Source organism: Molossus molossus, unplaced genomic scaffold (genome assembly GCF_014108415.1).
Source record: "Molossus molossus isolate mMolMol1 unplaced genomic scaffold, mMolMol1.p scaffold_m16_p_7, whole genome shotgun sequence".
Classification (NCBI taxonomy): domain Eukaryota; kingdom Metazoa; phylum Chordata; class Mammalia; order Chiroptera; family Molossidae; genus Molossus; species Molossus molossus.
In genome coordinates, this window is record NW_023425401.1 from 17,326,839 (window position 1) to 17,342,249 (window position 15,411).

The window sequence follows — 15,411 nt, forward strand, 5'->3', positions numbered from 1 at the left end:
CGATGTGGGCCTGGGCGCTTGGCTGGCCACGCTGTGTGTGAGCTCCTGCAGATGAGGAGAGATACCTAACTGCTAACTCGTGTGCACCCTTCCTGTTTAGGAGAAACAACACTGGGCTTCTGTGAGAAAAGTAGAGTCAAGACAGCTGAATGTTGTCGAATCCTAGGGTTGGGAAAGATGCCGGGGTCATCTTATCCAGCTCCCACTCACTGGAAAACTTACTCTGTAGTATTGTGGACAGGCTCTGCTCCCAGTGACAGAGAGCTCGTTCCCTCTGTGTTGGCAATACTCTAACTGGGCACAGTCTACAATCTTCCTCCTTCATCTAGCCACCCATTCATGGAAGGTCACTTTTCTAGAACTTCATGAGCAACCCTATGGCTCCCTTTCCCACAAGACAGGGCGCTCATAGAGTGGGAATGAACTACTATGCCTGTTTTCATTCTCCTGCTCTTTCCTGTCTTAGACATTCCAGCTGCCTGAACTGGACCTCACAGGGTATGTTTCTCAGACCCCTGTAGCTCCTTGGTGCAGGGTCCCGTGTACTCTGTTCCCACAGGCTATTCACAGCCTAGTTCTTTTGTTCTTTAAGTTGAATTTATGTAGCATACAATGAACTGTTTTCAAGTGTACAATTCAGCGTCTGCCCAGTGCTGGAGCCCATCAGGCCCAGGCAGTTGTGCACTGGAAGCCCCACCAGCCTCCGCCTGCATGTCTCTGGCGGCCCAAGTTGCATGGGTACAGGTGCCCACAGACCCGTCCACCCTGCCATGTTCACCTCCACGGCTTCCAGCACCGCGTTTTCCCTGCTGGGTCTTGAGCTCTGCTCTGGTCTGAGCTGGATTAGCTGTGGTCCTGCCACTGTGCTCAGCCCTTGTGAACCCTCTTCTTCTCCTGGAATTCAGTCCCTTCGCAGCTTTTCCAAGCCCGACCGGCCATCCAGAGCGAAACACTGACCACCCTAGTAGTTCTGAGCCTCACGGTGACTTGTCCCCACCTGTTGCCTGACCCACCAAAACGATTGGCCTGCTTTGGCTTTCAACACCAGGGTAAACCAAGTCGCCTTCCGTAGTTATAGTCTACAGCATCCCTGGCCATCTTTAAGGGGCATCTGTGGGTCTGCTTAAAAGCTCTGTTGTTGAGTTTGTCTGGGTTCAGTCTCACCTTTACCATGCCCTTGCCCTGTGATCTTTCTTGGCCAAATTACTTCGTCAAAATAAGGCTTTTAGCCTTGGCCGGTATGTTTCAGCGGTTAGAGCATGGGCCTGTGGACCAAAGAGTTTCAGATTTGATTCCTGGTCAAGGGCATGTACCTCAGTTACAGGTTCGATCCCCAACCCTCGTAGGGGTCACGCTGAAGGCAACCAACCAATGTATCTCTCTCACATCGATGTTTCTCTCTTTCCCTCTCCCTCCCTCCTTCTCTCCCACTCTGTCTGAAAAATCAATGAGAAAAGATCCTTGGGTGAGGATTATAAAAAAAAAAAAAGTGGGGGTTTTAATAGTACTTACGTCAGAGGATTGTTGTAATGATTAGCTAAAATAACAGATGTTCAGCTCTTAGCTTTACCTGACGTGTGGTAAGCCCTCGGTAAGTGTTTGTTGTTCTTGTAGATTCATCTGTCTGGTCATAGCTTGATGGCTCCCCTGTAGTCCATCTGTCCTCGTGGGTCTATCTGTGCATGTAGCAATGCTGTCTCCTTAGCTCTTGAGTTGTGGTTACCTCTGCCACTGTGAGATAAAATGTCATTAGCTTTCAATGGGCCAGTAACTAATAATTGCATGACATTTATATTTCACAAAATATATACCATGTATTCTCTTAAATACTGGCCACCTCACAGTGATTTCCACATCAACCACCCTCGGGCCAAGATCCTGAATTAATGTAGGTCATTTTTATCTGATATATAACCCCTTGCCTAGCTTTATCATATGTTCTTTTTGTTTTTGTTGTTTATTCACCCGAGGATATTTTTTTCATTGATTTTTAGAGAGAGTGCAAGGGAGAGAGGCAAGAGGGAAGAGAGAGACAGACATTGATGTAAGAGAGACACGTCATTTGATTGCCTCCCGCATGGGCCCTGACCCGGCCAGGGATCAACCTACAACCCACGTATGTGCCCTTGACCAGGAATTGAACCCATGACTCTTCAGTGTGAGGGCCGACACTAACCACCAAACCACACCAGCCAGGGCACTTATCATTGTTCATTTTGATGAGCATGTCAACTGTTGTTTAGAGTTTACCCATATCTGTTTAAGTCCTTCATCTAAGTTGATGATCAAGATTTAGAAGAGGGCATGCCAGTGTCATATACCACCAGAGTAGTTTGATGACACTTCCTTAGGAAGAGCACCTCTCAGCAAAATGTCCCCTGTATCAAAACCATCAGAATTACCACTTGAAATGTATTCTTTGACATTTAAGATGTTATTCTCTAAACGTCCACTCTAAAATGCTCACTTACTGCCCGGCCGGTGTGGCTCAGCGGATTGAGCATCATCCCAGGCACCAAGAGTTCCCAGTTCAATTCCCCGTCAGGGCACATGCCTGGGTTGTGGGCTCGATCCCCAGGACGGGGCATGCAGGAGGCAGCCGATTGATGCATCTCTCTCACATCAATGTTTCTATCTCTCTCCCCTCTCTCTTCCTCTCTAAAAAAAAAATCAATAAAATGCTCACTTATTCATTTACTTTTTTTTTTTAATCCTCACCTGAGGATATGTTTATTGATTTTTAGAGAGAGAAAGGGAGAGAGAGAGAGTGAGAGAGAAGATACATCAGTTGCTTCTCGTATGTGCCCTGACACAGGATTGAACCCACAAGACCTGGCTGTTTGTTGGGAATTCAAAAGATATGGTGCCTGCCCACAGTGAGTGTATACTCTAAGGCAGCGGTTCTCAACCTTCCTGATGCCGCGACCCTTTAATACAGTTCCTCATGTTGTGGCGACCCCCAACCGTAAAATTATTTTTGTTGCTACTTCATAACTATAATTTTGCTACTGTTATATCTTAGGTGACCTCTGTGAAAGGGTTGTTTGACCCCCAAAGGGGTCACGACCCACAGGTTGAGAACCGCTGCAGAGGGAGACGAAAAAGTGTATCAACGTGTGCTCGTTGGAGTGCGGAGTCCGAGGGACTCGCATGCTGCTGAGGGTCAGAGAGAAGGGCCGACCGATCAGACTGGGGTGCAGGAGGGGGTTTCCTGGAGGAGGCAGTTCTTGAAGTCAACTCTATGGGATGAATAAAAGTTGGACCAAGAAGGTTATGCTGTGCAAAGAGTCATAACAAGCTATTGACTGTAAATGCTGTCTTAGCCTGTTCCAGCAGCTGTAACAAAACACGCCAGACTAGGCAGCGTATCCACAATAGGAAGGGTTTCCCCTGGTCCTGGAGGCTGTGAGTTCCAGGTACTGGCAGGTTCAGTTGAGATGAGAGCCCACTTCGTTTTGTAGATGGACATCATTTCACTGTGTCCTCACACGGCAGAAGAGATGAGGGGTCTCTTGGGGGCCTCTTTTATAAGGCCACTGATCCCCTCATAACCAAATTACCTCCCAAAGGCCTCACCTCCATACACCATCGTACTGGGGGTTATATTTTAACAAATGAGAATTTGGATGGGGGACACAAATTTAGTCCATAGCAAATGCATTTCTATAAACCAATTAACAACTTCAGTTCCTGTGTTCACAAACTTGAGGGAAAACAGTACTGTGACTTGTGCTGCTTAAATGACCTTGAATGCCATGGCATCAAGCTAGGCGGTACTTTGTATTCTCCATCTGAAAGGCTTCTGGTGCTGCCTGCTTCAGACGAGTTTGATGGTGGAACACTGGGCCATATGAGCAGTGTTGAGGATCCTGGCTGGGGCCAAATGGAGCAGGAAGGGGAGATTAGAGGGTAAAAAATATATATACATTTTTCCCTATACTATACATAGTTCATAGTTTAGCCCATAGTTTGACCTATTCACGCCCACCCCCTTTTTTACATGTACCCTAGACTAAGAGACATTTAGGGAATGCCTTCTTAGTGTTGTGTTAGTTACATGACCTCTTACATGTGAGTTGCATGGGAGTTTAGTTTGGTAGAATTCTGACAGATGGAATAAATAATTGTAACACTCAAGTTCAAAACACAGTTATCTCACGTGATGAGCTTTGTAATAGAAAACTGACTAAGTGGCGGGGTAAGAGCCATGTGAGATAGAATTCTTCCCTTTAAAGGTAATTCACTCCCTCGCTTGCTTGCTTCTTAATTTGCATGTTCAATAAACATTTATCAAGTAAATATCACATGCCAGGTCACTCCGTGTTAGGAAGAGAAATAGAGGTCACTGTCCCTGCCCTCAAGATCTCATCATTTAGCGGAGACCCCAGGGGGAGTGGATAATTAGAGGTCAGTGTGATGGGTGTCATGACAAGGTTCTTCCGGCATCTCATCTGGATGGAGGGAGTTAGTGGCAGGAGACTTGTCGTAGAAGCTAAGGTGATAAATATGAGTTGCATCATATGGAATGGCTTGTACCTTTGGGGATTCATAGATTCAGTGAGACTTAGAACTCTGGACTCTGCCTAGAAAAATGTGCCTACACATAAAAATTTTATATACTTTCAGACGGTTCTCTGAATCCCTAGAAACCGCCCACGAACCCTTAGTCAGGCACTGTTGTAAGAGTTTATGCTCACGGAGAGGCAGGGACAGGAGGCCGTGGAGAATGCCAGTAGCTGCTTATGTGAGTACTTGGGAGAGAAATATTTTCCATTATCTCTGCTAATGGAAAAATCAAGCAAGTAGTTGTGGTGATTCCAGCAGGCCCGAGAAACCCCTTAGTGAACACTTTCCCTTGCTCGTGTTGGTAAGTGAAGATATAAATACAGTCAGAAACATGGTTCAGGACAGTACAAGTTAAGACCTGCTAAACTGGGCACATCAATTTTTCACCTTTTAAAAAATTTTTTTAAAATATGTTTTTATTGATTTTTTTAGAGAGAGAGGAGGTGGGGAGAGAGATAAAAACATCAGTGTAAGAGAGAAACATCGATCGGCTGCCTCCTGCACGCCCCTACTGGGGATCGAGCCCGAAACCCAGGTGTGTGCCCTGACAGACCTCTCAGTCCTTGGGACAGCACTCAATCCACTGAGCCACACTGAGCCAGGCAGTTTTTCACCTTTTTAAAAACTTAGCCCTCGTCAGTTTGGCTCAGCAATTAGAGCGTCAATCCATGGACCAAAGAGTCACGGGTTCGATTCTGGCCAAGGGCACATACCTGGGTTTTGGTTAATCCCCGGCCCCCAACTGGGGCCATGCAGGTGGCAACCAATCGTTGTGTCTCTCTCACATGGATGTTTCTCTCTCCCTCCCTCCTACTCTATCTGAAGATAAATGGAAAAATATCCTCGGGTGAGGATTAAAAAAAATTAATATTTTTATTACTCTATAGGTATTTTTATCTTAAAATAAGTATATCTTTTATGTGAATAAATGAAAGAAAAATGTTGGATTTTGAAGTACAAAAGCTGATCATGATCATGGAAGTTAATCTAAAGGAAGTCAAAGTTACTGGATCTAGTATTCATTCAAAATTCACAGGCAGGAGAGCAGTGTAGCCATACATGTAAAATAAAACAGAGCTACTCACCCAAAGAATGGAACAAAGATGAGGAGCAGGGACAACTTGGAGACCCTCCTGTTTTCATACCCCTCATGGGCTCTGCTCAAAGGACCTGTGATTCTTCTCCCCTTGAATGCATCCGCCGCCCCTCGTTCAGCTAAGATACCTATTTGTTGTTGAAGCTTCCTGTTCTTCCCACCATCCCTTTAAGAAAGCAGGGGAAAGAACTGGTTTTTGCAGATCTGGGGGCTAAAGTATGTTTTGAGGAGAGGGGAGATTTCTCACTGAGTATATTCCAACCAGAGCCAAGCACCATGGGCAAAAGTATGAAGACGTATGGTGCCCTCTGGGAATGCACCTCTTTCCCCACCGCACCTTCCATACCTGCGGAATCCCTTCCTTCCCGAGGTCGGTGCCACGTGCTCAGGTCATTCCCCTCCACTCCGTGGTGCTCTTCCCCTTCCTCAGCTTTGTTATCTGTCTTCTACCTCACCGTTTTCTGAGCCCTGTTCCCTGAAATCGCTTTCAGGGGCATTCCTGGGTAAGACTCTCATCACCCTGACAAGGGAATGTTTTTTATCCTTGACTCCAATAACCACGATTTCTGCCCCATTTCATGCCAAGGGCAGGGCAGCATCTAATACCTCCTGGCAGTGTCCTCTAGCCAGAGACACCAGGAACGCAGCTGTCGTTGAACAAGCTGGGTTTATTGCTTGTGCAGTGATGGAGCCCTCCCACCATGGAGAACCATGGGGCAGCTCAGTGTAAGATGGCGATAGAAGAAAGGACTTACAGGGCTTGGGTTTGTGTTAGGTGATTTGGGGGAGGATTTAAAGAAGCAGGGCTTGCCCTGGCCCGTGTGGCTTTGTTGGTTGGATATCATCCCATGGACTGAGACGTCCTGTTTCATTTCTTGGCCAGGGAACATGCCCAGGTCGTGGGCTCAATTCCCCAGTAGGGGGCGTGCAGGAGGCAGCCAATCGATGTTTTTCTCTCACATCAGTGTTTCTCTCACGCTCTTCCTCTTGTTTCACTCTCACATTGATGTTTCTCTCCCTCTCCCTTCCTCTCTCTCTAAAAGTCAGTTTTAAAAAAAAAATCTTAAAGAAAGAAGCAGGGCTTGCTCTGGGTTAGATGCTGTTAATAGACGGGATAACCATGACTGGATCTTACATCTCATCCACAGAGCAGGTAGACTAGGGCAAAGACGCTGCAGTGGGAAAGAAGCCGCAGTCACCCCATTAGCTGGGCTCTCTGGTACTTTCTGGGTTGGCCGGTGTTCATGCTTTATCTATGTTCAGATACATTTGCTGAGTGGCTATGTTTTTGTTTTGTTCCGTCTTGGTCACAGAGTGGCCTTGTCTGCTGTTGATTTTCCGTGAAATCATTGCTGACCCACAGGAGAACACCAAGCCCAGCTTTGAGTGTGAGGCCAGCTCCCAGATATCTGGGGCTGCTTCGCTCTTTCTCAGTCTTCACCACTTAAACTGCTCTGCTGTATTTGCCTCCTTGATCGAAGCTTCCACCTGCTTCCTCCTCTACCACCTGGCTGATCCCTTAGCTCCTGTGGGGACGGTCATGTCCCCAGTTTATCAGTTCCTTTCTCGGCTCACTCCTTTCCCTGACCAGGCAGACATCTGGTGATGAGCTGTTCTCAGGGCGTGCTCACGGCTGCCCAGGATCCCTCCCCTGATTACTCCTGTTGTTTCTTTGCCAGCCCCTTCTCCTGGGTGGGGCTCACCGTTCACTCTTCTCCTCAAGGTCTCTAGTCATTTCAACAGAAAGACATCAAACCATAAGCATGTGTTCTCTACCCTCAACAGTCCACAAGGTACCTGGCAATCCTTTTTTTCACAACTTGTTTATCCCCTCTTGTGCCTCCGAAACCCATTTTCCCAATGACCTCATTAGGCCACTTCACCGTGAAGTTCCATAAGATGAGCTCAGTCCCCACTGTACTAAGGAGAGAGAAGCCATCTCCTCGGCTCTACCTCAGCTTCCTTACTATCTCTACTTCATGTTTGCTAAGTCTTCACCCATCCTCTTTCTCGTGATCCTTGAAAGGATGAAATCTCAGTTCGTTTATAGCCTAGGCCTCCACTGTGTTTCTGAACCTGTCACAATACCTGGCTACCTCACTGCCTTCCCAGCCATGCGGGCTCTTTAGGCCGACTCCCTCCTTTCTCGATGACCTTCCTAGGACGTGCGTGGTCTTCCCTGTCGGTTCATTCCTCCCCATTCACTCACACCGCAACACTACTCTTCCCACCAGTGCACCCAGAGTGATCTTCTCATTGCTTTGTCTTAGACTGACTGTCTTTGTGAACTTCACACTGCCAGGCAAGCCTTTTCTTTGAATCTCCTGAGACAGTGCCCTGCAGCTCCTCCTGACTCATCTTGATTTTGCTTTTCCATAACCTCTGCCTGTAGGTTTTCTCCATGACTTTGATTCCCTACCTTTCCCCCCAACTTTCTGTGTTTTTTCCTCTTTATCCTCATCTTCATAGTTTCCTTTCTCTCCTGTTCCCTCTTAACGATCTCATTCACTCCCCAAACTTGAATAATTCACAGATTTGTCTCTGTCTTTGACCTTTGTCCAGGGGGCTAGTTCTTTATTCTGACTGCCTGCTAAACATCGACAGCGTGATGTATTATCTTTACTAAAACACCGACTGTGGAAACTAGATTCATCACTTTCACCGGAACCAATTTCTCTGTACATTTTTGTCCCCTTTAATGGCATCCTGTTCTCTTGTCACCCGCACTCATCTTTGACCATCAGATCCATGGGTTACAGTTTTGCATTGTCTCTGGCATTTGTCCTCATCTGAGGGTGCTCACCAAGTTAGACTTACATGGTCACGGAGCCTGTTCACTTGTCATTTAAGGGCAGGGTACTCATCTCACTCCTCTCTGCTCGCCACTTGGAGACCAGCACCGTGCCTTGCCAAAGGAGATACTCGCTGTTTGTTGAATAAAGTACTGTAAATTTAGTGTTTTAATGCTTTACTTGCATTTCATGAGCGACTCAGCATCAAGCCTATTTTCCATCACTAGTTCTCTGTATACTTGTATTCTTAACCAAGCAGGCCCTAGAAAAAGTTTCACACCCTGAACCTCAACCATGGTGCTTCTGCTCTTTTTCGGGAAGAGCAATTAGGTAAGGGTGCATGGGTTGGGAGGCATTATTTAACCTTCCTTCTTTAGGGCCATCTATAATACAGAGGGTTTTTATGTTTTCATGGCAATTTTAAATAACTAACTCCCTTTTTACATTGATTTTTCTGCTTTTTCTCTTCTTTATTTTTAACAGGTTTTCAAAATGGAAACTACCACTATGATATTAGATGCCGTTGATAGTACATCAATGTGATTCAGCTCTTCCCCTGCCCAGCAGAGTGTGGCTGCTCTGTGCACAGTCCTGTAATGCATATTAGTTACACAGACATTAGGGAAGCCCTTCCCATCCATATGTGTGTGCATGGCCCGTGGAAGTTAATAATGTCATATATCACGTGCACGTAGAATGTAAAATGTACTTCAGGATGACAGTGGGCTCGTACAAAATGAGTATTGGCTTATGAGAAGAGGAAAACCAGGGAAAGAATTCGTCCTTTCAAATCTATATATACTGAATTATTTGTTTCTGTGTGTCACAGTATCTCAGACCCACATTCTGCCCGTTTTTTTTGTTGTTGTTGTGTTTGTTTTCAATATATGCCCCTGTCTCTAGCCACCTTATTTCACATGGATAACAAAAGAACCCCTTTGGAGAAATGAAAGACAGCAATTACACATTGGTATTCATGTTCCAGGAGTTACACTACTGTCCTTGGGGAGTTTGACAATGAATATCCAACATTAATTGCCACAGTAACTGCATGTCTGACCTTGCTGAACTATAATTCATCAGCTTTCCATAGTAAAATTACTTGCCACTAAAAGATTTAATAAAAATCATCATATTGCTGTTTAGAATGACTGATAATTTTTTTGTTTGTTTTTAAGAAGATCCTAGAGGACTCAAGTGACTGAGTCACTATATTTTCTTAGGAATCAGGACCCTGGGAGTTGAAATCATAATTTTATTACTGATTTGGTCAACAACTATAACGAGATGAGTGCCTTGTTTTTCTTATAAGGGGTGAATAAAATACATTGATATCCCTGAAAGATCTGTGGAACTGATTAATAATAAGGCAGAACGGACCTAGCACCTTTTATCCTTTTATTCCTTATGTTTATACTTAATTATAAGGTATTTCTGCCAGCCGCAGAAACATGCTAAGAACTCTAGGACAGGTTTTCCTTTTTAAAGAAGTGACATCATTTTTAAGACGAAGCCTATTTGCCTATCAACTTTTCTTGCTTTAATCTTACATTTTCTTATACGCGTTTTAAAGTTCTTTTTCCCCTGGGCTTGCTTACACTTACTAGGTGCCCGCATGGGGAGAGTTTCTCAGGACACACTCTGGGCGAGTTCATCACTCAGGGTTGGGCTGCACTCTGCTGGGTCAGCAGTGAGCCCACTCCGACAGCCACGTCAGCGGGCCACGCTGGCTGAGCTGTGGAAGCTGTGTGTGCAGAAATGAATGATTGTTCGCCCTCCGCTCCTTTTTCAAAGGGACTGAGGTGAAGAACGTCAGCGCACTCACCCATGACTTCCAAATTTCAGCCTAGATGAGATTCTTACTAGAGATCCATTTTTGCTTGTATTCTGGCGAAACACGTGCATGATAAATTGGAAGGCGATCTCAAATGGGGGGGTGGGGTGGGGGGGATTGAACTGAATGACAGAATGGGTCGATTTGGGCCCACCTTTTAAAGCCAGGCTGTGGTGTGAGTGAGTATGACATGTACTTACCACCACTGCTTAATGTGGCTTGTTCATTGTTGTAGTGTTTGAATGATGTTATCAATGATTTTCCCATTTTAAAAGTGATTGTTTACTAGCATTAATCAGGTAAGAGGGAATACACGGGCAATCAGTTCGTTGTGTTTTTTGAAACTTTGAACTTTGGATTCCTTAATTCAAGACGCTCAGGTAGCTTTAAGAACAGACGCTGAATCCCACCCCCAGTTTGTGTGTCCTCTGTTTGCTCTGACGTGTTTGTTTCCCGCATATGTTCCGTGTCTGTGGAACTTGAGCCTGGACACTGTGCAAGAGGGAGGTTCTCAACCAGACTTCTAATTTATTCCGCGTCTCTGAAGAAACCGTGGCACAGAACAGCTCAAAAAAATGCAGCTTTAGTTAGTTCCTTTATTTTTTCTTCTTTTTAATTTTCTCTCTCCCGTTCCTCCCCGTCCCCGCTTCCAGCAGGATGATGAAGTGACAACTGTTAGAGAGCAAGAGCAGAATGTCCTGGTGCTGAAGAAAGTGCAGCGCGGTGGCCCCGCCCCCCCAGGCGGGAGCAAAGACAGCGATTGGAGGTGAGTTCCCACCGAGGCTCGTGCTCCTGTTTCCTTTCCCCTGCCTGCCTTCCCTTCCCTGCTTCATCTCGGCTCCCAGCTCTGCCTCCTTTTCCCTCCCCCTCCCTTTTCTCTCCGCCTCTCCAGCGTTCTAGCTGACTGCAGAGCTCTTAGCAGCCAGATGGACTCAGTTCCCAGTGAAAGACCGAGATGGCCAAGATCTTTTAGCATTTAGGGGATGCCTTTGTTAGCAGCCGGGCACAATGGGCAGCTCCCGGCTGAGGGTCTTTGACCCTCATTTAGAGAGGAAGGATTCCGCAGCGCTCTCAGACCGAGAGCTGCCCTTGCCTACCTTCGATGTGCCTTATTTCAAATACATCGACGAGGAGGATGAGGACGATGAATGGAGCAGCCGCTCACAGTCTTCAACCGAGGATGACTCGGTGGACTCTCTGCTCTCTGACAGATACGTGGTCGTGTCCGGGACCCCAGAGAAGATCTTGGAGCACCTTTTGAATGACTTGCACCTGGAAGAAGTCCAGGACAAAGAAACAGGTAAGACCCGGGTGTCTGCTGCTTCCAGACTCAGCAGTGGCCGCCCTTGTCAGTATCCTCAGGAGCAGGGCTCCCACTGTGCTACCCCAGGTGGGCCCATACAGCATCTGCTTTGTGCCCCTCCCGCCTGGCCCCATGCTGCTTTGTTTAAATCCAGTAAATGGACACATGTAGATCCAAGCAGCTGCCTGGGAAGTAGCTGTACAAAGAAAACGATAGGAAGGCAGATGTTCTTGTTCCTTTGGCAGTTTTTTTTTTTTTTTTTTTTTTACCAGATCTTACCTAAAGGCAGTTGGCAAGAGGCCAGCATTCAATAGCCAGTGTTCAGTGGGAAGGAATACAAGGTGCAGGGGGTTAACAAACATTCACCTGGCCTGTGGGAGACACTGAACTGGGGGGAGTAGCCTCCCACAGAAATGTCAGCAATTAATGCAAGTACTCAGCAACTATAAGCTTAGCAACTTCTGCCTTTTTCCAAGTGGTTTACAAACTGCTCAGAGCACGCCCTGCTGTACAGACTAGGATACGCGTAGCTTCTCGGACCAGAAATTCACTGAAGTCTTACTGATCAGACTTCTTGTCCTTTCTATTTAAATCTGGGGGCAGAATGGTTAGCTTTTTCACCGTTGCACTTCCGGAAACACTATTATTGTGTTTACAGAATGGCCACACTTTCTTTTTTCACAGAAGGGTGAGCGCTTGCTTCTCGTAACCAGAATTTGCGATTTGTTCCAGCCCAGAGCAATTATTCCACTGAATAGGCCTCTGGCGAGAGCCTGAATTCTGTAACTTGATCGCCTGACTAAAATGCACTTTTTGCTGCTGCCGGGGCACCTGTGATGCCCACAGTTTGCAATCATACATTGCCTGCATCAGGAAGAGGCATTTTTGGGTCGTATTAGTACAAAGTAACCCCTGAGGTTTTACCTATGCAGAAAGGATGGTGAACTGACAGCTTAGGTGACAGCAAGAACTTGCTTGGGTCCCAGGAGGTTTGTCTGGACCTAACTGATGTCTACTGTATAGGACATTAAGAGAAACAAAGATGTATGCAAGATATAAGTGGGTGAGGAGAAAAAGCAAAATGACCCAATCAGGTATCCTGTAGTAATGTTATGTTTGATCTCAGAATTCAAATGAATATTTTACTTTGCATATGTATGTTTGGGGTGGGGAGGAATCTGTAGTTGTCATTTGTACACAAACAAGGCAAAAGAAAAATGTGTTTCCCTGGCATTTGCTGGGTTGTTTTTATGTGCTCATCGATTAGTAGTTTGTGCAGTTTGAGTACTGTTCCCATGTTCTGCTTCATCAGGGATAATCGTCATGGAACTGGCCATAATTGTCCATGTACTGATTACCAGACTGCTATACACGGGGGGTGTGGACTAGAATACTGGCAAATTGCCTGTCATGAAGAGGATACCGGTAAACATGGGTAGAGGTTTGGGCGGATTAAATGCTTTCTTCATAATAGCACCACAATTTATTCTTCAACACAAGACTTTGTGTCTAGGTCATGTTGATAAGAGTAGAAATTTTTAAGGCCAGTACTAGGCCTAGCTTGATTTTGTTTTTCTTTCTTTCTCGTTGTCATTGGTTTCTTGTGAAGGATGGCCTGGGTGCCCTCTGACAAGTTCCCATGTTAACACTGGGAATGAGAAATCACCCCGATTATGTTACCGTTGCCAGGAGTCGCCTCCTGTCGGGAAATGGTGTTGTGTGTGGTGTCCAGTGACTGTTATTCCACTTCCTTATCAATTATACCAGCACTGGGATCAAATATGTCATGCTAGCCACATTCTCCGCAGAGCAGAGAGGACTGGAAGCTGTGGTTTGGCCTAAGCAGGGTGGGAAGATGCCCGTTGGGGTCAGCTTCTCCTCATTCCTACTCCTTTTCTTTGAGTTTGTGGAAGACACACTTTAGATTGTTGCACAGACGCTTGGGGGAAGAATGGTGACGACTTTTCCTCCAATCAAAGGAGAATTTTATGAAAATAAAAAAACCAAGCCCTGTCTTGGCTGGTGTGGTTCAGTGGTTAGAGCTTCGGCCTGCAGACCAAAGAGTCTTGGTTCGATTCCCTGTCGAGGCACGTGCCTGGGTTGCAGGTTTGATCCCTGGCCTAGGTTGGGGTGGTGTAGGAGGCAACCGATCGATGTATCTCTCTCACGTCAATGTCTGTCTCTTCCTTTCTCTCTCTCTTTCCCCCCTCCCTCCCTTCCACACTTTCAAAAAAATAATGGAAAAAATATCCTTGGTTGAGAATTTTTTTAAAAATTAAAGCCCAGCTGGTGTGGCTCAGTTGGTTGGGTACCATCATCCTGTGCACCGAAAGGTTGATGGTTCAATTCCCAAGTTTGGGGTTCATTTCCTGGTAGGGGGCATTCAGGAGGCAGCCGATTGATGTTTAGCTCTCACATGGCTGTTTCTCTCTTCTCCCTTCCTGTCTCTCTAAAAAAAAAATCAATAAACTATTTAAAAAAAAAATTAAAAATCAACTTTAGATTGATGTGACTGTAACAGGGATGCTAAGTGGAAGTCACATGCAGTTCTTCAGAAATTCACAGCAGTGCTGTCAACAGAAGGGCTGCCATGTGGCTTTTGGTGATAAAATGAGATTTCAATTTTTTTGATTTTATTTTTTTTAGAGAGAGGAAAGAAGAGAGAGAGAGAAACACTGATGTGAGAAACATCAGTCGGCTGCCCCTCACACGCCCCCCACTGGGGATTGAACCCAAAACGCTGGCATGTGCCTTGACTGGGAATTGAACCGGGACCTCTCAGTCCATGAGACATGCTCTATCCACTGAAGCACACCAGCCAGGTTGTTGATAAAATTAAAAGAAAGGTCATGAATACGAAATAAAATACATTTTATGTACAAATGGAAGAAAACTAGTTATGAGTTGGTTGCAGTTTGAATACTAAATGAATCGCATATTTAGAGTCATTGAGGCACCTTGCCACGGACGGAGTGAAGGCTAGTTCTTTATCTTGGTCAGCTGGTAATCCTCATGCTAAAAGACCTGTGTGTGCAAGAGCCTGATAGAGTCGCATAAACATATGGAAGACAGATGGAGGAAAATGAGAAGGGGCTGTAATAAAAGTATACAGCAACATTTTAATGTTTTTGAGCACCCCTTTTAGGGAGGATGGAGCCATATGGGGCCGGGTGGAGCCATATGGTGGGCATCCACATAGCCCCCCGATGGCAAGGAGGAGGAAAGGTACATGGGAGGAAATCAATGGTCCTGGTGGCTGGAATGAACCTCTTTTGGATTCTGACATTCTTATACCCACCAGAAGCTGGGAAAGATAACCAAGCATGAGATGCAAATTATTCCCCATCTCTTCTCCACAGAAGTCACTTAATTGTGAAAATGCAGGTGCAAGGCCAAGTGCAAGAAATCTTCTGTATCACAAAGGACACGTTGAAGTGATTACTAATTGATGTTAACATGCCAGGGTGGGGGAAGTCCACTTAATTAAATGGAAAAGAAAGGAAAATGTCAGGGCTGTTGAGAAAATGTGTTTCTGTTGCTACTTAAATGCATGTGGTGTTCTATCACCAAATCAAACAGTTTTAAAAGCAAAAGTAATATGAGTAATAAAAGTAAAATTAAAAGCAATCTAATAGTGATTTTCCTAAATGATTAGATCCACACACCACTCATTTACCATGCTGATTTTCATAATCCCCTATCTTCATACCTTTCCTCCCTGGTAGTCATCCTGAGAATGTGGAATGAATGAATGAACGAACAAACGAACGATTCAATGATTCTTCACTGTTTAAAATGGAACAAGTATTTGAGCCTGGTA

General features: G+C 45.5%; 1 protein-coding gene across 2 annotated transcripts in view; it reads left to right on the plus strand.

The window, feature by feature from the left end:
* Nucleotides 1–15,411, plus strand: part of RAPGEF5 (Rap guanine nucleotide exchange factor 5) — a 232,836-nt gene that overhangs the window by 154,856 nt on the left and 62,569 nt on the right. Inside the window, exons 10-11 of one of the 2 annotated variants that reach the window (XM_036247514.1) lie at nt 10,942–11,054; nt 11,500–11,588. In XM_036247514.1, the coding sequence (XP_036103407.1) occupies nt 10,942–11,054; nt 11,500–11,588 (202 nt within the window). The remainder of the gene's footprint in view (nt 1–10,941; nt 11,055–11,499; nt 11,589–15,411) is intronic. The other variant, XM_036247515.1, reaches the window with a different exon arrangement.